A 24,708-nucleotide genomic window follows, 5' to 3' on the forward strand; every position below is an offset into this window, starting at 1 on the left:
TTTACGCCACATGTCATCAAGAATGGATTTACAGTAGAATAGGTTATAGATTAAAAACTCTCAATGATGGAAGACACGTCTCCTATGGGCCACATTGAAGGTGTTGGATGTAAAAACTCTGCTAAGCACATTTATAATCACCCTGTAGGCTTGTTGCTACTGTATGCCTTAATAAAACTGGACGTATAGCTGAATGTCTGACTTTCTCAGACTGAGCTTTTGTCGGGCCTTTCAATGTCATTTTTACAGTAAAATCTGTTGTAACAATTTAAAAGAAATGTATTGTGTAATCAGATATATGTATAGCAGGCTGTGTGGTCCAATGATTTAAGAAAAGGGCTTGTAACCAGGAGGTCCCCGGTTAAAATCCCAGCTCACGAACTGACTCACTGTATGACCCCGAGCAAGTCACTTAACCTCCTTGTGCTCTGTCTTTCGGGTGAGATGTTGTTGTAAGTGACAATGCAGCTGATGCATAGTTCACACACCCTAGTCTCTGTAAGTCTCCTTAGATAAAGGCGTCTGCTAAATAAACTAATAACGTATCTGGAATGGCAATGCCAGTAAGAAAATGGCTAAAGCTTTGGCTTGGTGCCTTTTATCTTTTAATTTTGCAGTAGAAATGGCTTCATAAGTATATTTCAAGCTGTGGTCATTCCAAGATGGCAACAAATTGAACATCTAAAAACACATGGGAAGTTATTGGAAAAAGAGATTTACACAAAAAGCTGACGTTCTCTTCCATGTCATAAATGTAGAAGCTTCACATGGTAATACATGTGCTAACCGTGAAACTTGCTCTGCTTGAGTGGATAGTTATTTTAAATCATATGCCAATGTCCACAGAAAATTAATGTCACAACAATTTCAACAATTCCTTCTTCAATCAAGAAATCAGGATCAGAAGCAAATTGTCTGAAAATCAGCTGACTGCCTTAACATGTAAAGGCCATTCTTGTAATTAATGCTTTTTGTTTTCTCAGTAGTGAGATTTAGCTGGTTTGATCAAAAGGCAAAAAAAAACCCCAAAAACCAGTGGCTATTCAAACGTACCCTGGCGGTAAAGTCGACAGCAGCTCCGCGATTAAGCAGCAGTGTGGCAACATTGACATTCCCATAGTGGGCAGCGATGTGCAGGGGAGTAAAACCGCTCTGGAAAACAGAAAGCAATGGCAGTCAGCTTTAGTTCACAAGAACTACCGTTTTCTAATCCTTTTTCCCCTCATGCAACAGTCACATTAGGCATCACTGTGAAATATAAACAACCTTCCAAATGGAAAATCAACATATTTACCAACACACACACACACACACACACACACAAGTCTTCATGCAACATGTTAAACCTACAGAAACAATGCATACCCAGTCTGTATTAAAAAAAAAGAAAAGAAAACTCTGAAGGAAGACAGTTTATAGCTACAGAAAAGACACACAAGGATTTGTTAATAAATTATGTGGGGGGAGGGGGGGGGAAAACAAAAATCAGCCAATTAACCATTTAACCAAAACACCAAAAGTGCACTATGCCACCATACGTTAGATATTATGAATCACACCAGGGTCATGTGAAGACTGATATTGCAGAGCAGTTTAGTATGTGAAATGCTTGCCCTTACCTTTCCATTCTGTTAGACATGTTCCAATTTAATATGAAAACATTATTTACAAAAATGTGAAGAATATTGCGATTGCGAAATGATTACAAATTGTACATTCAATGCTGGAAATGATGCAAAATAAACTATATAACGGTACATGCCAGCAAGAGTATTTCGATCTCTCCTTGACCTAGGTTTTATAAATATTTTTTTTTTATTTTTTAAATCTTAATTAATATAACAAATGCTGTATTCTGCTCCTTATGCAGTATGAAAGTGCGAAACTAACAATGCTAACCACCACCACAGTTACCTTTCATAGTTTAACTGTACATCTTTAGCTCAAAAGGATATTGTCAGATAAAATTAGAGTGAATGTTCCTGGAAAGGATTGTTAATGTTGTTGTTTTCTTTTTTTCCACACACCAGTAATCAGAAAAGACTGCATATAGAATGATCACATCAACAGGGAATGAGGATGAACTACTGAGTCCAGTGTCAAGTAATTATGCTAACAAACATACAGTAGCTATTAACACTGAGGAAAACTACATTATCTTATATTTTGGGGTTATTTGAATTTCTGTTTGTTTTACTTGATATTTTGTCCAACTAATATTGGTGGACAGGAATTATCAAGCAATAATGAATGGCCTTTTCAGTAACTCCTAAAGTGCTTATCTCCTAGATATAATTGAACTGTTACAAGAAATACTGATATGACTGTACTAATAAGGTATTTCAGTATGGCATCATTGAATGGATATTGAGAACACTATATCCAATTATATTTAAATTCACTGAACATTTCTGTTTGGAACATTTATGCATTGCAATATTTTTAACTTTTATTTCCAAAGACAATATAGCAATATAACATTAAAAGAAAAGATAATCGCAGATACAAAAAAAATAAATACAAAAATAAAAATCAACCAATAACAATAAAAATACATATAACAATGAAAATATTTCAAAATTCATACATCTGTACATTTGTACATCTGAGACAGTAAAACTTGTTTCAACCAGAATAATGCAGATGCAACCAAAATTCGTAGCCACCGCTGTGTGTTTCATACCAAAAGCCATTTGTTGCATCTGCATTTTCTGCATTGGAACTTAGTTGTGTGTTATATATGCTGTATAAACAATAGGAAATGCACTGCTATCTATGAAATAGAAAGACAATATATATAACTGAATATGTGTAATAGAAGAAGATAATATCAATACAACTTTAGAAACACAAACTGGTATCAATATTGACTAAGAAGCACTTCAGAAAAAATATTGGACTGAAATCAAATAAACAAATAAATAAATAAATAAATAAATAAATCAAACTTCCAGAAAATAAATTGATATAAAGTTTTTAGGAAAGAACGTATTAGCCATGCATGTGAAAAACTTTTATAAAACTACTGGACATGTTGACTAGTCATGTAACTCCACCATGCAAGACTAAAAAAGTGATTTAAGCAAAGCCTAAAAAAATAATAATAACAATAATAAAAAATCTCTATGACAAACACATTTAAAAAGTGTATCTGAATATGTACCTCAGTAGTCCTATTAACCATCATCTGGTGCAGCATTATTGAGGAAGGAAACATTTTGTTATAAAACATAAAATAAAAACCAATTCAGCTACTATTTGCATTGTATTCTTTGGTATAAAAATGATTTGCAGGCATTCCACATTTCACCCTACATAAACTGAGACAACTATACAAAAATATTAGAATATATGAAGTAAAAATCCTTCAAACAGAATGTTTATACAAATAATCTTGATGTTTGCAGCTTGTTAAATAAGGGGTTCCAGCTGACAAAATTTCAACACAAACACAAACATACACACACACAGTTAAACAAAAAAAAAGGGTTTAGGTTAAAATGTCTTAACTCATTTCATGGCAGTCATTTCTGTTGTCAATTCCAAGCAACACAGTGGTGAGTAATCACACAGTGTGTCTTGAGATTAAAAACAAGTGGGAGGCCTCTCGCTGCAGCTCACCTTGGACTGCACGTCAGCGTTGTGGTCGTTCTGGAGAAGCAGTGCCGCGGACTTGGTGTCGTCCTTGCGTGCGGCAATGTGCAGGGCTGGCAGCCTCACCTTCCCCTTGGTGTCATTCTCCAGGAGAATAGCCACCACCTGGTTGTGGCCCTGCTGCAGTGCGACAGCCAGTGGAGTGAAGCCGTCCTGAAGATTTACAAAAAGAAATCAATCTCAGCCCTGCATAAAATGCTGGTAAGCGAGCAGGCACAGTCTAGACTAAAAAAAACAAAGCCTCCAATGCTCTCTTCATATACTGTTCATATATATATATATATATATATATATATATATATATATATATATATATATATATATATATATATATATATAAAGAGTATAAACTCTGGAGTCTTGTTTAACCTATATAATGAAAATGAGGATTTGGATATCTGAAACCATTGGCATTCACAAAAAAATCACAAATGCTCCAAATACATGTGAACTGTCAATGACCCAGTTGGCATATCGGATGGGGGTGGGTGTCACAGATAACAACAGATTGAATATATTTTAATCAAAGCAGAGGGATATGTTATAATGGCAAGGAACATTACCTGTATGCAGGTATCTGTAACTGTCATTTAATAATCACTTAATCTTGCAAAAGTGATAACAGACAACACTCAAGGATGTAAGGATGACAACTATTCAATCCATTTGAAAAGCAAAATCTTTTAGGACAATTTTGACAGCACAGTAAACTGATCAAATTTATAATGATTCATTGCCTAAGTTGTTTATGAACTGTGACAACAAATTCAAATTTGTGTAAGAGGCATTTGTAATAACTCCTTAAATATACTGTAAATTTGCGAAAACCTGCTCCTTTACTTAACTCATGTTAAACAGTAATAAACACAAGTGTACCGTTAAGATACCTACCTGTTGCATTACTGAAAGCCTTAAAATAGTCTCTAGATACCCAATTATACAAATATATCATTCTGCTGTATCTAAAACATTTTTGTCATCTTTTTATCTAGAACTTTTTTTAAGGCAGACTAGCAAATTTTCCAGTGGTCCAGTGGTTAAAGAAAAGGGCTTGTAACCAGGCAGTCCCCGGTTCAAATCCCACCTCAGCCACTGACTCATTGTGTAACCCTGAACAAGTCAGTTAACCTCCTTGTGCTCCATCTTTCGGGTGAGACGTAGTTGTAAGTGACTCTGCAGCTGATGCATAGTTCATACACCCTAGTCTCTGTAAGTCGCCTTGATAAAGGCGTCTGCTAAATAAACTAATAATAATGATAATAGATGTCTCTGCTGTCATGCATGTCATTTAATACCTCTGTGGCAATGCTCTGGTTCGATCCATTTTCCAGCAGGTACCTCACAACATCTAGGTGGTTCTCCTGGGCTGCCATGTACAAGGGAGTGAAGCCATTCTGTAATCCAAAAGAAACACAGATAAAGATGCGTGTACCCTACATGCACTGCTGTACCACGCAGCTTTAGGGCATTCACTAAGAAACATTTTAATATTATTTCAGGTGGCCTATATTTTTAATATTAATATTTTTAACCAATATTCTCTAGCCAGGGTGGGTCCTTCCAATTCAACGCCTGCATTTTCCACTATGGGCAACTAAGCAGGCAAATGGCCCACATTCATAGCTATAAATAAATTGGCCAATTTGTCCACTGTGGAAAATCAGGCCCCAGGTCTTTGTTCCAGCCATGTTTAAAAGTGTTGTCAGGCTCTAAAATAGTTCCTGGGATGCAGTGGCCCTCGAGAAATGGAACTGGGCACACTGGCTCAATAGTAACTGGAGGTTGACGAAGATACATAGCTATTTTTTTAATAATAAAAAATCCTTCCTATACTGTATGTGGCATTCATATTTTTACAGCTAAATTAAGACATGGCCAAGCATATGGACAGGATACTGGGGAGGTAAATTAAGAGACAATCTCAGAAAAATATACCTTATACAGGCACGTATGTGGGGCTGCCTTTAGAGAGTTCCTATATCTTTATTAATAAAAGTTTGATTATAAATGCTCTTTATTTGTGGTCATTTAACATAGTGTGATAAATACTGCTTTAACAGCAGTTATGTAGTCATGGAACCCAGCCACCCACCTCAGTAACAAATCAAACATACACACTATACATTATTCATCAAGATCTTATTCTGTAACATCATCAAAGTGGCCAGTTTAGTGTTTGTATGCTCCTACAGTGTCTGTGCATGCTTCCACCCGACATTTACTGTTGTCTGATTAGGCAAGCTTTCCTTTCTTCTCTGGTCTTCGGCTCTGGTTTCCTTCCAAGACACCTGCTTTTTTTGCTACATCATTGCTTGCAAATCTAGTAATTCTACAACAGTTATACCAACTTTACAACTCCCATTAACATTTTTTGTAACTGAGAAAAATAATCTGACCTTGTTTACAAGGGTAATAAATTGATTAAACAAAGTATCGGATTCATTGATGAAATACTAATGTATCTTAATAATATAATATGATGGAACTCACAAATGTTATTAACTTTAACCTTCTGTATCTACTTTACATTATCTTTATCTAGGTTTATGTTTTCTATGTCATGTATATTGCCACTTTTCAATATTTCTGCTTCTTTATTTCTCAAGTAATTCCTCATCATTCTGTCCTTCAGTTGCCAAGAACTTGCATGTCTCTGTCAGCGAGCTCTTCTGTGTGGCCTGTTTTTTGTTTTGTTTTTTTGTGCCTCACAGAACACACCAGCATCTAACAGAACAGCAGGGAGTAGCCATCCATTTAGCGACTAGTTGCCATGGAAACTGAGAGTCGAGATTGCACTACAGCATGTCAGGCAGTGGATTTATTCATGTATTTAATTCACAATTATATTTTACTGTACTTCCTACACAATTAGTTTAAGTAGTCATTTAGATTATTAACACATTTATATCTAATAATTATTCTGCTACAAGAGTATTGTACTAAATCATACAGCTTGACAGTTATTATCAAATTATCTCATTAAATATTTTAACAAGTGCCAATGGCTATATCAGAATGGTTCTTTAGGGGGAAGTCTCCTATGACATTCTACGTGTGAAGTGAACACACACAAGGCATACACATTAAATTGATTGGTTTGGCAGCTAAAACAATATTTGCTGTGTGAAGGGTGCCAGGTGGAGAGTGTTTTCTACAATAATACACTTCATTAAATACTCAAGTCCTAGTGTGCATAAAAACAATTTCTTTGAATTTAAAAAAATGAACCCTGTTTGCAAACAAACCACAGGGTTTTTCTGTAAACAGACCAGCGGCTTTCTAACTGAATTAATTGCGACCAGAAAATAGATAGTATACCTAAAAGGCAATATTAACTTCAGAAAACAATCAAACTACAGAGTAAATTAATAAATGTTGATTCGATTTTAATTATTCAGTGAATGATTAAGCATCAAATGCAGATAATTAAACATGCAGAACTGGCATCACTTGAGACTGAAGTCCTCACTATCTATCCATACAGAAGGGATCTTGCAAGCAAGTGCTTGACTTGGGAGGGGACTACAAGCCTATAGGTACTACAGTTCCCAAATTAAATTCCAAGTGCACACAGGACTGATGACCTATTCAGATACTGAGCATCTTCAAAGCTTTCTAATTTATCATGCTGACAGGTCTTTTTTGCAGCATCTGTTGCACAGGGACAGAAGGAACATCAGAAACATGAGTGTTATAGCGCAGAGCTCTAAAAATGCAGACTGTTAAGGTGTTAAGTCTAAATTGGTCTTAATCTAAGACATGGCTAAATGACTTACTTGTTACAAGATCTGTCCCCACATACCCTATACACACTGCCTAAACACTGGCAGTCTATAGACAACCAGCCATTTTATAACTAATGAAGACTGTGGTGGTTTATTATCCAGTTTGACAAAGTAGACTATTTTCTTCATTATAAAGCTATACAATAGAAGTTGCACTTGGTAATAAAAGGTTAAAAGGTGTACGGATGCTTCTGGTGAATAATCTTATGTTATCAATGCTGGTTACAATAACTGAGCCTGACATGGACTTTAATAGGACTCTGAATTCCAGGTTTCATATACTAATGCAATGGTGATCAATACATTTTAAAAGGTCTGTCTGTTTTGGCTGTGATTTCCACATAAAACAGTAGCATGAAATTAAACCAGTGTCAAAGGTGATGAATAAAAAGAGCTTGTTTTCTGAACAAACTTTATATTCTGAAGAAGTAACACTGATTTCCCAATAGGAACATAAGAAACTTTGAGCATTTTAACTGCTCAAGCTGCTCAGAGTCAAGTCATTTATAAATGAGAAACAGCAGAATCCCCATTGTGGATCTGCATGAAAATTGATGCTATTTTTCAGTCCATACTCAGATATACGTTCTCGAAAGATGCTGGAAAAGCTGCCATTTTAATGACAACAATGGAAAGGTTTAGCCTCACTCTATTTTTAGGAACTGCACAAGGTTACAGAACTCCCCACCCACCTTGCTCAGCATTGAGCAGCTAAGTTCCATTTGATTGTGATAAAATGATTCCACAATTTTGACACCTTCGCTAAGTGCTCCTAGTTTAGTTTGCACTTGCTATGTTTCATGAAAGAGTTTTCTTTGCCTTGCAAATTAACACAATCATCTAGTGTTAAAAGATAATGGGCCATATTCATAAAAGACGGAGGTAATTTCTGGCCATTAAAAAAAAAAAAAAAAAACTACTACTGGGCGGTATTTAACACACGATTGATAAAAGTACTGCCTGGTTAGTTTACCAGCCAGTAATGGGTTTAGATATGATTTGTCGACACAGATTGTTACCGAGAGCATGTATCTAACCAATTGTCAGAGGTATGCAAATTAGCTGTGTTCCCTACTTTAAGACCTCAGTGGCATACACCCTCTTTTTTATTCATCACGTTATGGCTACAGGACATGTCCGGAGGCAGAGAGGTTGTCCAAAATATCGAGATGTCAGGTTTAAAAAAATAAAATAAATAATTCCACACACAGTTGATGGACGCAAGTGAGGGGTTAGGGGCAGAGTACGCTTTTTCATTTAAAAAATGATTATACCCCAGCAGCAGTATAATCTTGTATTTTGACAGACAACACTTATAATATTTATTATAATTTTTTTTTATATATATATATATACAAGTTTAAATTATATATATATATATATATATATATATATATATATATATATATATATATATATATATATATATGTGTGTGTGGTCCAGTGGTTAAAGAAAGGGGCTTGTAAACAGGAGGTCCCCGGTTCTAATCCCACCTCAGCAACTGACTCATTGTGTGACCCTGAGCAAGTCACTTAATCTCCTTGTGCTCTGTCTTTCGGGTGAGATGTAATTGTAAGTGACTTTGCAGCTGATGCATAGTTCACACACCCTAGTCTCTGTAAGTCGCCTTGGATAAAGGCGTCTGCTAAATAAACAAATAATAAATATATATATATTGTAAACGACTCGACCCTCTTCGCGGTTCTAGCCCCTTTAAAAACATGACCCAACACACTGGAACAGATTTTAAGCGCTGGTGCGCTACTTTTAATAAACACAAAAACAAACTAAATAAACACCTAGCTCTTCTACGAGCACTAACTAACACACAGGAACACCCTGACTACAAGTGGGACAGCTAGGCAGTTTCCCCACCAAACAGTAAACAAAACCACACAGGTTTAATACAACACACTTTACCTCACGACTGCTGGGAAGCAGCGTACCTCTTTCTGCCTCCTTCTACTCAGCCGCCTAGAGCAGACTGACTGCTCTCCTTATAAACCCTGCACCTGGCTCTAATTTACAATCATAGCCAGGTGCAGGTGATAATTAACAATAAAACAATTAACAGTAAAACAATTAAACAATAAGCAAATTAACAAAATGTGCATACGCACATGTTTTCTGCATGGAGGATATTACTCCCTGTTGTGTTACAATATATATATATATATATATATATATATATATATATATATATATATATATATATATATATATATATATATATAATTATTATTATTATTATTATTACCCAAAAAACAACCCAGCATAAAAAACCTGTTCTCCTATTTCTGGATTCTGGATCCTATTTGTTGGTCTCTCTTTTTATAGTCTCTCTATAATAGTTTTATATTTATTTACAATCCAGCATTTGTTGTTTAATTGTTTAAGCCAACTGCTAAATCACAATGGAGTCAGTTTATTACTCACCTTAACACATTTACAATGATCAGTTTCCTTTACTTATAAACTGATGTTTTTCATTGCCGTTTGAATAATAATAATAATAATAATAATAATAATAATAATAATAATAATAATAATAATAATAATAATAATTTGTAATTCTCTTTTATTAATAACTTGTAATTGACTGAATAAAACAAAATATTCACGGAGTAATGGTTATATCCTCCATAATTGTAAATAACATTGCTTAAAAATAAACATGGTTACTGAAATAAAACAAAGCTGCAATGTTAACAGGTCTGCTGTCAGTAGCTATCCTATAGCACTGGTTATACTTATAGTATCGTACTCAGCTTGATTGATGGGTTTGCAATGATCCTTAATTTGTTTTTCGTATATTTATTTTAGATGTTGAAAATATATGGTGCACCATATATTTTCATTAGTCTGTAATCCATATAAAATAAATATGTCTTACAGACTAAAATATATCCCATATATTCTAAATATAAAAAAGGGACCAATTTCTATATATGAAAAATATAAGGATCATACTTTTCTACCATATATTAAAAATGTTTTTTTCCATAAGGGTTGTAGACCACAGAGATATGAAACTGATCTCATCAACTCAGTGTCTCTAAATGGTACTTTTACAGAAAAAACACAGGCATTTATATATTAAGAAGCACTCAACAGATTAGCTATTGCTTCCAAGGACAGTTCAGGAACTGAGATGACATGTTCTCCAAGTTTTGATACAAACTACAGTACTGTATGATACTACTGTATAATCTACAATCTAATGGGATACTTTGTAACAACTGTAAGTCATCCTGGATAACGGTGCCTGCTTAGAAATAAATAAATAATAATAATAATAATAATAATAATAATAATAATAATAATAACACTGTTACTGAAATGTAATATCACTATAGAAATGTAACCTCAGGTATAGTGTAATTAACCCTTTAATCCAGTGGATGCCAGTCTTGTGGATTCCTAGAATGCCTTCTGACAGCCATATGTTCCCAGCAGTGTTGTTGACCTTTTGATTAACACTGAAATACAGTATCTAGAAAAGAATATCCGAGTCTTACAGGCTCAACTGTGGTTTTAGTGCTTTAAATAGCGATTCCTACCTTGTTTTACCTTTTTATGTACACCTTAAACAAAGACACATACCCCCATGTCTAAAGTCATACAGCACCCTGCTTACTCTTACATTATTATAATTTACTCTTCTCAAAACTGCAGCCCAAAACTAATTTTGTGCATGACCATATAAAATATATACTGTACTGTATGGCTGTTGTTTTCCTTTTCAGTATAAGAAACTGAAACTAAATTTAATTAGTTATCCTAGGGTTATATTTCTGTAAAAAAAAAAAAACTGTAACAGAATTACAGTACCTTGATTTTAATGGGGCCCTGTGGACCCCCAGGTGGAATTTGGACAGATTGGGGAAACACTGCTTTAAATTACTGTGTAATTATGCTGTTTGTGTCAATGCTCTTGTACTGCACTGTGTAACTGTATTTGTGAGCTAGTTCAGTGACCCACAATCTTTAAAACATTACCTTTACTCTGAATCAACTTTGTTTTTTTGCCCCCTGGTTAATCTTAGGAAGGAATCCGTGTCCAGCCCTGGCTTTCTTCTTAATCACTGAGGCAACTGCTTCAACCATTATCTATAGCAACGCTTCAACTGTGTTCAGCTGATATTAATGCTAGTTTGATTCCTACTGTGACTAGCAGAGAAGTTATCTCATGATAACCTTAATTGCCTTTGGACTGCAATTAACTAGCTACTAGTGCAGTGGTATATTGAGCTTTAATGTTCAAGATGGAAAAATATTTTTTAGTTTTTAACTGGTTATGATAAAGTATTAAAGCCAAAGAAAGTATTTGCTTTGTCAGTGTCCTTGGCATGCTTATTATCCTTCAAATAAAACTGTCTGTGATTTGCGGTCGCACTCAGGAATGTGTTTGACAAATGAAAGAATGTCATTCTCTTGGTAACACTCTTGGTACAGCAGAGAGCAAAATCGCTGATCAAATAGAACTAAGGGTCGAGAGAAATGAATGTGCCACTTAAAAGCAAGTCTGCAAAACTGAAAACAGTTGGCCTGGCTTTGTAATCGTTCCAACAAGCTTTTTTTTTACCACCTCAAATCAGCTGAAAAGGTGTTAGTTCTAAGGATAAAATGTATTTCTAAACATTCAGCACAGTGCTTTTTTAACATGATGTGTTGTGAAGTTGGGACACCATGTAGATCATTTTTGGAAGAACTAGCCTAATCCCAAAAGAAACACAGTCCAGGTCTTTACCTCAGACAACGGATGGCGTCTGTTATGTTCAATCATTATAGTCAATGAACACAGAGAGTAATTTTATATTTGTCTTTAAGAGTTCATAGAGTTTCATATTTAATATCTTGATAAACAGATGCATTTTTTAAATATTTCAGCTTATCTTGAAATGGTATCAACAAAAATATATTTAAAAAAATAAATAAACCTGGAATTATTCACAAAAGATATGCCCTTTTTCCATTCTGATCAGATCATAGGGCAGGATTTTCAAAAGGTCGTAAATGATAACCAGTGTTAATCAAGAAATCGGTATGTAGCATTGGTTTTGGCATTTTCAAGCGGTCGTTATGCCTATTTCGTTATTAAATAATTGTCCAAATGTGATTTCCGAAATTAGGTTGATTTACGAAACAATGTTTATATCTTAACGAGCAGTGCTAGACTATTTATTTTGTTTGCGTGGGAATTTAAAAGGAAGTCCGTGTTAATTGTCATAATTTATCATGAGTTAATTTGCACTTGGAAAAAGAGGGTTTTAATTAACGAAACAGTAACTCACATTTAACAGACCGTGTCTGTGACGTCGAGAGAGAGAGAGAGTGAGTACAGTACAGGACCAGTGTTAACTTCTATCTAGATAATTCAATATTTGTAGTTATAAAAATATTTTTGCCTTTTCTATACTTGTTGTTGTGAATGAGATTTATTCACTTGTTTTAACCATTAGTAAATGGAATGTTTGCTATATTGCTAAAATGATATACCGTTATTTGACTTCAAACATATGTATTTATAGCCTACAATCGTACATGCTAAAATACATACAAAATTAGATTCCAACCAATATACATAGATGGCTTATGGTATCTTCTTTTTATCCAAAAAAAGATTTCAAAGTGCACATTAAAACAGTTTTATATAGTAAACTGTGGCCCTGAATGAGGGTAAATGACCACCAGTGGTGTTTAATTATTAAAAAAAAAAAAGTCCGACTTTTACCCACACGCCAGATAATCGTAAATCAGCATTTTATATGTAACGTTATCTAAATAAGTTTACATTCTGCATGACAAAATGCACAACTTTAAATGAAGTTTACAAATTATACACAAAACAGATATTCCCATTATTTTATATTTCCATTTGGCTTCTGCTAGCTGGTGGGAGAGCCATCTCCATGTACGCTAGTAGTTTCCATATCAGTGAATTCTGCTTCCATTCATTTTTCTTGATCTCGTTAACATGCATTTTGATTAACGAGTTCCCCTTATTTAGTCGCTGAGACAGGAAGTTATGTACATGACCAGCGGCAAGTAAGCTTTTTAACAAGAAATGCGTTCATTAACGACCTCAGACTCAATTTCAAAGCATTAAGGGATTGATTTAATTAACACATTTCGTTTCAACAATCATCTGACATCGAAGTGATGACACTCACTGTCTGGATCAATGTTAAAAAAAAAAAAAAAAGCCATTACTTCCTACCTGAGACTGTGCATTGACGTCAGCTCCTTGCTTCACCAGGGTTTTGATGACTTCTTCTTGACCCGCCAAGGATGCAATATGCAGGGCTGTATTTCCTTTCTATTATGTAAAATAAAATGGGGAGCACCTGATCATTAAACATGTTTATACTGTACTAAGTAAAACATGTACTGAAAGTTAGAGAACTAAACTCGTTTCATACTGTTGCTGCCTCCAGCTGTTGTTATACTGTAGTTTTTGCTTCAGATAAATGGTGACTCTTTATAAAGCACTTGTCTGATCCCTAGTTAATTTGCCAGGGTTTTGTTTATTGATGCTTAGACCTGCCCTAAGAACTAATGGGCAGATTCAATAAAACAAATAAATAAATAAATGAATAAAAATCACAGCAACCTTGATATGTGCCTGTTCTATTGCAACATTCAATCAAATTGTAATAGCCTTGTCTTTCATTCCAGAAAAACCCAGAAAGCTAAACATCTATAATACCTAACTCCATGTAAGATTTTATTCCTTCATTAAAATAGCATTTTCATTTGAAATATCAGGTGCATATAACAGTAGGCTCCCTGGCTCTACACAATCTTTTAAATAAAATTCACAGTGCATAACTCTGATATTAAACATGGGACCATATTCACAAACATTTGTTTGCACTTACAGGCACTCTGTTTTTTATGACCCCAGGGCAGGGAGTGTAGTTTAGTTGGAAAAGGATATGGAAATTCAAGAAAGCTGTGATGGGGTGTGGTAGGTTAGTTAAGAACTAGGAGTCTTGAGATGCTTTAAGTAGGTGTTGTTAGAAGGTTGTTATTCAAAGAACATCTTATGCTACAGTCTATCTTGGATTGTGTTTTAACAGAAAAGGCCTGAATTACTAGAAACATGCTTAATAGTGTAGGAAAAATGAACACTCAAAAGTTTCTAAAATTGCAGCTCTTAAGCTTATACCATTCAACAGTCTAATTGTAATTCCCCTGAAGACAAATATTTCGTCAAGCTCCTTGATCACTGATAATATTAGTGGTACACTGACGACAGGAAAATATCAACATAATGCAGTAATGTGAAATGTTGAGGTCCTGAGATAATTTAACTGTGATCTCAACAAAACAAATTGAAATGTTGGGATCCTTAGATATCTTGTTATCTACTAAGCAACAATTAACTGTACTCCTTTCCATCCTCTAAATGAAATGCTTGTTTTATTATTAGTAGTACTCATGGTTTGCTTTATTTGTTGATATCACATTAAGTGCCATCCATGCAGCATTACTGTTATAGTTCCATGTAAGTATTGTGTACCAATAAATGTGCTATTTGTACAAACAAAAGATATTTGTAGTTTGAAAACTACTTATGTACTGTGTCCCTTAGTGCTGTTCTTGTTATTGGGCCACTTAAAATGAAGTGTTATATTTAATTGTGTGTGTGTGTGTGTCTATATATATACAATATATATATATATATATATATATATATATATATATATATTACACACACAAATGTAAACTTTTACCTTGGTGGCTGAATCGACAGCTGAGCCTCTTTCCAGTAACTCATTAACCAGGCCCATGTGACCTTCCTTGGCTGCCAAGTGTAAAGCATTGAGTCCATTCTGAAAGAGAAGCACACACTCATGAGAACTTCAGTGTAGGGCCATACAGACGTATACCATTCCCAATTTTTTGTACCTGAAATGATGAAGTGTAACAAATTGTTTAATTAAGTTACAGGAGCCATTTTTGAAAGGGGGAAAACCAGATATTACAAAATAAATAAATACATAAATAAATAATGTACTGTAATATACTTTAAACTTTCAAAATGTTGCTGATTTAATACTTGTGCTATTAACTCAACAATGCAGTAGCATCCTGTCAAGCACATGCCTCTTGCAACGGAAACTCAATTGATAAATCAAATTGCTATAACTTTAAAGGTCCATATTTGAAAATGATTTAGGAAATAATGTTTCTCTTAAAGTGAAAGTCCCTTATAAAATAGGTGTCTACATTTATTTCACCCCTTTCAACACTGCAGGCAGCGGTCCAGATAAGCTGCCTACCTGCCTCCCCTCCCGCCTCACATAAAACTTCAACTACATCTCACATATATCAATATCTTCAGTTACTAGGAAACTGTACACAAGAATAAACAACCAATGTTTAGTGACAGCAACAAATATTATCCAATCTCTGGCTAGTCCTGTTGTCTTTGCAGCCAATCACAGTAAGAATAAGAAAAATTCAGTTATACAGGTTGAAGCGTAAACACCCCAGTCCAGCTACAAATCCAACTGGAACCATCATCACCAAGCACCTATAATATCAAACAAACTGTTTTATAACTTATTAATGCATTTCCTAATGTTATTTATCTGTATGGTTTTATTGAAGTTTTAACATGCTCACTGAGTTTAAGAATTTAATGTTAAAATATGAATAACGTAATTAATTTGCAGTCAGTGTGATGCCTTGAAAAAAATGCGCTGAGTTGATAAAGAACCTTGTAGAACACACGTGTGTTTGTACAGTAGTTCAAAGTAACATTGCAGTTAAAATGGAAGGCTTTTTTTTAATGCCTACCCCATTACCATTAAAGATTGTACAGTATTTATCAAGATTACTCTTGACTTCAAGGTAATGTTGCATTTTACCCCCTGAAAATACATTTTACTCTCTCAGTGTTAAAATCAGAGGGTAAGTTGCTCCCAGACCCAAAACATTAATGTTCTAGGAAATGAATAAGGAAATAACATAATGAAAACCTCAAAAATTAACATTCACTCCAAGCAGCTTAACATGATAATTTTGATCTGTAATATTTGCTTTTTTTCATGTTCTAAAACTGGACCACATATCAGCATAAGCAGCAGCAGAAGACCAAACTGAACTGAACTAATCTGAAGTAGAAAAAGAGCACCCCTACGGTACAGATTTACTAAGTGATGACAAAATTGCTATTGTTCCTGAAGAAACGTGAAATAAAAATCATAAGAGGGGTGTTTACGTGGAAGTGAATTTGTAATTATGAAAACTATTTGTTTACATTATGTTAACGCATAATTGTGTTACTTTTCTTTAACAATATGAAATACTAAACTGAAATTACAAGCCCTTTTCTAAATGTTACGTTTAAAATGTGTAATACTATAATTCACTAATTCTTGAAATGATTGTTGCGTAATAAAATGGTTGAATTGTTCTGGCTGTGGTTTTGTTGATGAATCAACAGCTTTCTGTGAATTCATAGCGCAAACTGTGGATTTATTAAATCAACAATATAACTGCACTGATCACAATGGATTTTCTGAAGGAGATTTTAAAGTGACCAGAAAAAAAAAAAAAAAATCCATCACAACAGTAGGACATTTTTAAAAAAACATCTTGACAGAAAGTTAAATACGAAGCCATCAAGTTGTTGACATGCGTTGATGATGGGAGTTGTAGTTTTCCTCAGCATTTCTGCTGATTGGAAACACCCTTCAGCGTGTACCAGATAAACTACTATTCCCAGAAGACACTCTGTGCTCGTATGCCTGTTCTATTGTGCCACCTGTAGCGTCAGTAAAGTGAGATATATTTTCAAAGTTTCATATTATGATACCACTTCCCTTCTCTGGGAACAAATCTGGTTGTTGGTGTAGTTTTTTTTTTCTCTGTTAGTGTTTGCTGGAAGCCATATTTATATTATTTAAGCCCTTTCCCAGCAGTATCTGTTTATTTTCCCCAGTGCAGGTAAACTATTTCACTTTCTTTTCGCCTGTATGGTATATAATTATTTTATTGTTAATTTATTCAAGTCGATAGGATGTGCTTGATTTTTGTCTGCCTGCCGTAACAACTTTGTTTAGAAAATATTTAATGCAAAGTATGTTAGTGACGTGGTCTTGAAATCTAAATGACGTATTAATTTTGTCTACAGTGCCTTTTTAAACATACGCTGGTAGAGTGTAACAGATACATTTATTAGAATAAACTATGATGGGCTACTGTTTTCTTTTCTCGGTTGGCTAGTAGGAGAAAATGTGTTTAACAGGCAAATTGGGGTAAAACCTGTTTAGACTGCACATGTAGATCTATTGATCTGCCCCTCGTACTATGCACTGGACTTGCCTGACTTACTGGATCCTCAACTGATGCACAATCCTTGCACTATTGCGCTACTAATACTGCGCTACTCATTGTAGATATAACTTGTTGTAATCCTAACTTGTTGCATCCTATTTCATATTATAGTAGTATTTATTGCTCTTAGTGTAAACTACACAATTTAAATATGAAGCTTGCATTGTAACCCTGCACTGCCCTGTAACACCTGTAAGTCACCTTGGATAAAGGTGTCTGCCAAATAAACAAATAATAATAATAATAATAATAATAATAATAATAATAATAATAATAATAATAATAAAGTGTTGTCAGTCAGAATACAATAATAAGATTATACTGCTGCTGGGGGCTTAAGGGGACCTCTGCCTTTTTTCTGCCTCCCCGGTTTTTTTGACTACCGGCCGCCACTGGTTGTTACCTCAAATGTAAATTATTTTTATTGTACAAAAAACGGTCTTATTACAATTTAAAAAAAAAACAACAAAACAACTTCCAGGACATATTTTACATTTTTCGAAAATACCCTGCAAAGATTGCAATGCATGGTTACAGTAGATGATTGGTTTTATAACCTTGGCCTGAATTAACCAAACAGTGGCACTATTTAGATCAACCACTGTTTGGATCCAGTGAATATACCTCACTGTCTGGATCCAGTGAATATTCCTCACTGTTTAGATCCATTGACTATTCCTCACTGTTTGGATCCATTGAATATACCCCACTGTTTGGATCCATTGAATATACCCCACTGTTTGGATCCATTGAATATACCCCACTGTTTGGATCCAGTGAATATACCCCACTGTTTGGATCCAGTGAATATACCTCACTGTTTGGATCCAGTGAATATACCTCACTGTTTGGATCCATTGAATATACCCCACTGTTTGGATCCAGTGAATATACCTCACTGTTTGGATCCATTGAATATACCCCACTGTTTTATGTATATTTTAGGTTTCTTGAAATTTTCTCAAAGTAAAAAGTTCACTTTTCTAGCTGTATAAAAATGTACAGCGTGTTTGCTAATTTTGAACATGCAGCTGCTTCCACACAGCACTTTTAAGATTGCTTTGGGATTGTTTTAATTGACTTCTGATTTCAAATCCACACCCAACCTTTAGAATCTGCTTTACTGCAGCTTTAAGGGAAAGATATGTTTTTGGGGTAATGATGAATCACTTGAAATGTGCATTTACTTTTATCTCACATTGACCTTTTGTAGTGAAAGTGATTTGAGAGATTTCTAGGTATGGAAGTTTTTTTTTTTTTTTTAATCATAGTGTGATGTAACTGATGTACACATGGTAATTTAGTTCATGGTATGATGCTTTACATAGCCTACCTAGCAAGACGTTCAGTATGTGACAGTTAAGCAGAATCCTAAAACAAAAAAACTAAGTATTCAAGGAAGCTACATATTTGGTTACATCATTCTTTTATGGAAAAAAATGAAACAACTTAGTGTTATTTTTTAATTGTATCTAAATTATTGCACTAATAATTATGCTGCCATTTTTTTTTTTTAAACTACACACATCACCATATCCTCAGTGAACTTATGCCCTTGTCAAAGTATGATGGTCATGCTTCTAAAATACCGCTACTAATTCTGTCCACCTCCTCACTCTGACTAATAGATGATGACATCATGAGCTCGAGAACTATCTCCCTGGCCACACACTGTGATGACGCAGGAGCAGTGGGCAGCCATTCAGTTGACTGATTCAGCTACAAAGCCAGCTTACTGATGTCTCTGGTGTAAAGCACAGCAGTGCCTGTCTGTCTCAGCCTCAGACACCTCAAAGGGAAGGACGCTGATAAAAGTGGGAAACTAAATAGCCTTACCTTGTGACAGCATTTAGCACTGCACTAGCACATGTTGCTGTCTAGTGAAGACATGTTCTACTCATATTTCTATGGCAGATTTAGTTATATAGACTTGTTTGTTTATAAGCGAGTGTGACAGGGTACACCCCAGCCCTGTGTGTGTGTGTATATTATTGTGTATTTTATTGTATTATTATTTAAAATGTGTTCTTTAATTTGTGTAAAACACAATGCTTTGTTATTGTTGTCTTTGCAGCATGGATGGGGTTAAACTTCCCCGTGCAAAATGTAACAGGTCTCCAGATTGATTGATTAATTTGTTACTAATTTGGAGATGGTCACATGTATATAAACCCGCAGCTTTGGCTGATAAGTGAGTGAGTTCAGAGGCTGAACGAGACATGCGTGAAAGAGAAAATAAAATAAATCATTACAATTGCTATTCGTGCTGGGTTTATACCAGTGCAATACCTGTGTATTCCATGTCTGTTTTGGCCAACGTACCTTTTTGTTTTGTATAAATGTTTTGTTCTGTTTTGCTGAAACTTATTAATAAATAAATAGTACCCCAGTGCTGTCTCTGTGTGTGCTACTCCTTCCTGGCCTGACGTCACCACAGAAGCCAGTCTGCTCACAGGCTTAAAATCTTTAAAAACATGTATGTTATGCTATTGTGCTTGATTTCACTTTGAGTGAAACTATTTTGAAGTTATTAAATGGATGTAATTTGCTAATGAGCTGGAAATGCTGCTGTAAAATTGTTGTTAACACTAATTAATCCTGCAAGGTTAAACTATAAGCAGTCCAGTTGTTCTGTATGCATTTTAAACTTTCTGTCTGCAGTTAATGAAACTGCTAGTGGCTTACGCAGCACGTTTGGGGTTTTGTACAGCAAGCTTTGGCCTCCTTCTCCTGATTTATGTGTGGTTGAGACTGTGTTCCATTTATCTTTTAATTTATCCTGCAATTTTCTGCATTGAAGGGGCAATGGCAGTCCCCATCAATTAATTATTGTAAGGTGACATTGGTTTTATGTTGGGAAATATTTTTACGAAAAATAAAAAACTTTAATATCTTGCTTGCATAAGTATTCAACCCCCACACATTAATATTTGGTAGAGCCACCTTTCGCTGCAATAACAGCTTTAAGTCTTTTGGGGTAAGTATGTACCAGCTTTGCACACAGTGTCGGAGTTATTTTGGCCCATTCTTCTTGGCAGATTTGCTCCAGGTTGTTCACGTTGGTTGGACGACGCTTGTGGACTGCAATTTTCAAAACAGTGCCACAGATTCTCAATGGAATTGAGATCAGGACTTTGACTGGGTCACTGTAGGACATTCACCTTTTTGTTCTTGAGCCACTCCAATGTTGCTTTTGCCTTGTGCTTGGGATCATTGTCCTTCTGAAAGGTGAATTTCCTCCCAAGCTTCAGTTTTTTAGCGGCTTGAAGCAGGTTCTCTTGCAGTATTTCCCTGTATTTTGCTCCATCCATTCTTCCTTCAATTTTAACAAGATGCCCAGTCCCTGCTGATGAGAAGCATCCCCACAGCATGATGCTGCCACCACCATCTTGAGGCATGGGCAGTGTTAGGTTTGCGCCACACATAGCACTTTGAGGTTTGGCCAAAAAGCTCTATCTTGGTCTCCTCTGACCACAAAACCTTTTCCCACATCGCAGCTGGGTCACTCTTATGCTTTCTGGCAAACTCCAGACGTGCTTTCAAATGGTACTTTTTGAGTAACGGCTTCTTTCTTGCCACCCTCCCATACAGGCCAGTGTTATGCAGAGCTCTTGATATGGTTGACTGGTGCACCATTACTCCACTCCCAGCCACTGAACTCTGTAGCTCCTTCAAAGTGATTGTTGGCCTCTCTGTGGCTTCTCTCACAAGTCTCCTTCTTGTTTGAGCGCTGAGTTTTGAGGGACGGCCTTTTCTTGGCAGTGCCTGGGTGGTATGATGCAGCTTCCACTTCCTGATTATTGATCCAACTGTGCTCACTGGGATATCCAAACACTTGGATATTATTTTGTACCCTTTCCCTAATCTATGCATTTGTATTACGTTACCTCTAACTTCTGTAGAAATGCTCTTTGGTCTTCATTTTCCTTTAGATTCACAGCCTGACCAATGATCCTTCAACAGTGGGGTTTTTATCCAGAAAATGTGACAGCAACTTTAATGGTTCACAGGGTAAGGTAATTGTGTCCTCATTAGGGCAATTTCTTTCATCAGTGTAAACTGGGAGCTTCCACAGCACAGGGGTTGAATACTTATGCAAAGCAAGATATTTCAGTTTTTTATTTTTCTTAAATATTTCCCAACATAAACCCAATGTCACCTTACAATAATTGATTTTGAGTTTCAGTGTTTTAAAATAAAATATCAAATATAATTAAAGCCAGATGCAGAGTCTGTTCTGGACTGCTGAGTAGAAGGAAGCAGGAAGGTGGACCCTGCTGCCGAGCAGTCATACGGAAGGTACTGTGTGTTACCGTGCTACAGTGTGTAAAACAGTGTGGTTGTTTGTTAACAGGTAAACAGCTTAGCTGTCCTGTTTATAGTTAGTGTGTTCCTGTATGTTTAGTTTGTGTTCGCTAGGTGTTTATTTTGTTTTTGTTTATTTTTTGTATTATTAAAAGTGAGTGTAAAAAGCACTAAAACCTCAAGTTTGTGTCGGGTGTAAGTTTTTATAGTTTGTATTTTATAATGTGGGTTTCTAATTAAAACAAACTTTTATGTTGCACAATAACCCCCTCCCCCCCCCCCCCCAACACGGCCATGTTACGTTCGTGTTAAGGTAGAAATTAAATAAAAAAAGAACAGTAATATTAGGTACCTTTAGCATTTTTCAGTACTATTCACAGAGTTGAAATCTCATCCCTCACATATTATTACTGAAGACTGCTTAAAGTGACAGTGGGTCTGGTTTTTGTTTTGTCTCAACCAGTGCAAAGTTTGCCCCAACTCTTCAATGTATATCTTGTTGTTATAAAACTAAAAAGAAACATTTATGTAGAAGCAGTTGACAGAAGTTATTTCTTATTACCTTTGCACTGTTTTTCTCTTTGTCAGCAATAAAATGGAGGCAAACTTTACTCTGCTGCAGACAGAACAAGACAATTGAGTCCATTGTTTTTTGAAGTTATTGGAATTGTACTTTTATCCTATCAAAAACAGGCCTAAGCTAACAGAGCTCCCTCATAGAGATAATTGGAGACCACATGGGATGAGATGCCTTGATGCAAAGAGCAGTTACTGTAACGGAGGCAAGTTGTTTACACAAATGCAGGACATGTACGTCAATCACATCTAAAAGGGAGGGAAGTGTTACTGGAGGGAGGGACCAAGGCAAAATGCAATGTTTCCGATGACTAATCCACAGCAGGTGTGGCTCGCCCTGTCAACAGCTCAAGCAACCTTTCAACTGGAGCAAAATGTCTTTGAAACATTTAAACTATGATCAGGAATCCTTTTTACAACCAGTATGTTTCTAGCATTCTAGCATTTAAGTAGTTTGTATTTTATAATGTGGGTTTCTAATTAAAACAAACTTTTATGTTGCACAATACCCCCCCCCCCCCCCCCCCCCAATTTTCCACTTTAATTTTCTAGAATACAGGCATTTTAAGTATAGCTAGATCTCTTCAGTTAATACATCATATTTTTTTCCCCATCTGTAAACACAGTATTCTGTGATTTTGCACTGATTACACGTGTTCACATGTTCACATATTCAGTGATTACTACAGTATGTTTCAGAACAATGAGCTACAATGACATTATATAAGTAGACAATGCTAACTTTTATTTTTTTATTCTGGATACACAAATTATAGACCACAATTAACCCAGCTACAATAGAAACATAAATATGTAGACTGTGCTTGATGTTTCTCATAATTTATGCTGTGTACAGCAATTCTTTGACAATTCTAGGACATTAAAATTTGATTAACTGCTTTCTAAATACTAGAAGTGCTGATGCTATAATCAAATCTGTCCGGAAAGCAGTTTTTAAGATATATATTTTTAAAAAATGACAGTATTCCAAGATGCAGAAACCTACAAGTTTGGGCATTACAGAAATTAACAGAGTACAGTACTTTAAATTGCTCTATTTTTTTTTTTATTACATTTTCTCCTTTTTCCAAATCATTATATAATTTTACAAATTCCAAGCATCCAAGGTTTAATGTAATAATAATGTCCAACACAGCTGTTTTGTTTAAGAGTTGCTACATGAACATGGTAATCTGTGCTACACCACCAGCAATGGTTCTCAATAATTTTCACAGCCCTCAATCTATCTGGGGGATTTTTTAACATTATACCAGCTGTTGCAATAAGACTGGATCCAAATAGAATCTGTGAACTCATCTTTCTCATTTGAGGCCTATTTAACTCCAATCCTCACAAGAAATCTCAACAATTGAGCACAGACTGCGACATAAAAGGCCACAGTAAGTTTGCACAGGTTAGGAAACACGGGAGTGCTTTTTGAACAATTCTTGGAAAGCAACGTTCCCTTTCAATTCAGACGACCACCAAAACATTACTTATGGGACATGCCTGCCTATTAGTAGGTATTTACTGAGCTCTTTATATCAAAGCTGCCGACAGGCCTCTTCCTGGGGTGACGTCCTCGGTCCCGCCTACCGAGGGATTAAACCCGTCATCCCACGGAAGCCATTTCTCTTTTTGCCTCAAGACAGTAAGGTAAGACCTCTGTGTTTAACTGAGCGTGTTTTGAAAAAGAGCTTTTCTGAGTCGACTACAGTTCCCCAGCATTCGTGCTGAAAGCTGGCTTGCCGCTTTCGTGGAATCAGCGGCTCCAAACCAAAGCCTCTTTTTTCTTTTCTCCTTTCTTCGGCAGCCTGCTCGCTTGCGTTGCAGACTGCCTTTTCTTACTGTCTGTCCTATGTGAGCAACTTCCTGTGCAGCATTGATTTAAAGGAGTGTGTGTGTTGTCTTTTCTAGCTACACTCTTGGGGAGAATGCAGTTCCTCCACCGGGGCTAGACTTTGCTGTACCCACGCTGTCGAGCGATTCCGCCGGCTGCCGTGTGTGCAGCTGGACAAAATATAAAGTATTTGTTTT

General features: G+C 35.6%; 1 protein-coding gene across 13 annotated transcripts in view; it reads right to left on the bottom strand.

Annotated features, from left to right (window-relative positions):
• The window catches only part of LOC117408919 (ankyrin-2-like), a 162,206-nt gene that overhangs the window by 68,658 nt on the left and 68,840 nt on the right, over positions 1–24,708 (bottom strand). For 11 of the 13 annotated variants that reach the window (XM_059003009.1, XM_059002984.1, XM_059002978.1 and 8 more), the window contains exons 3-8: positions 15,180–15,278; positions 13,661–13,759; positions 4,950–5,048; positions 3,622–3,807; positions 3,164–3,187; positions 1,054–1,152 (exon numbers count right to left, since the gene is read on the bottom strand). In XM_059003009.1, coding sequence (XP_058858992.1) covers positions 1,054–1,152; positions 3,164–3,187; positions 3,622–3,807; positions 4,950–5,048; positions 13,661–13,759; positions 15,180–15,278 — 606 coding nt within the window. The remainder of the gene's footprint in view (positions 1–1,053; positions 1,153–3,163; positions 3,188–3,621; positions 3,808–4,949; positions 5,049–13,660; positions 13,760–15,179; positions 15,279–24,708) is intronic. The other 2 variants (XM_059003000.1, XM_059002993.1) reach the window with 1 other exon arrangement.

This window comes from Acipenser ruthenus, chromosome 2 (genome assembly GCF_902713425.1).
Source record: "Acipenser ruthenus chromosome 2, fAciRut3.2 maternal haplotype, whole genome shotgun sequence".
Taxonomy (NCBI): Eukaryota; Metazoa; Chordata; class Actinopteri; order Acipenseriformes; family Acipenseridae; genus Acipenser; species Acipenser ruthenus.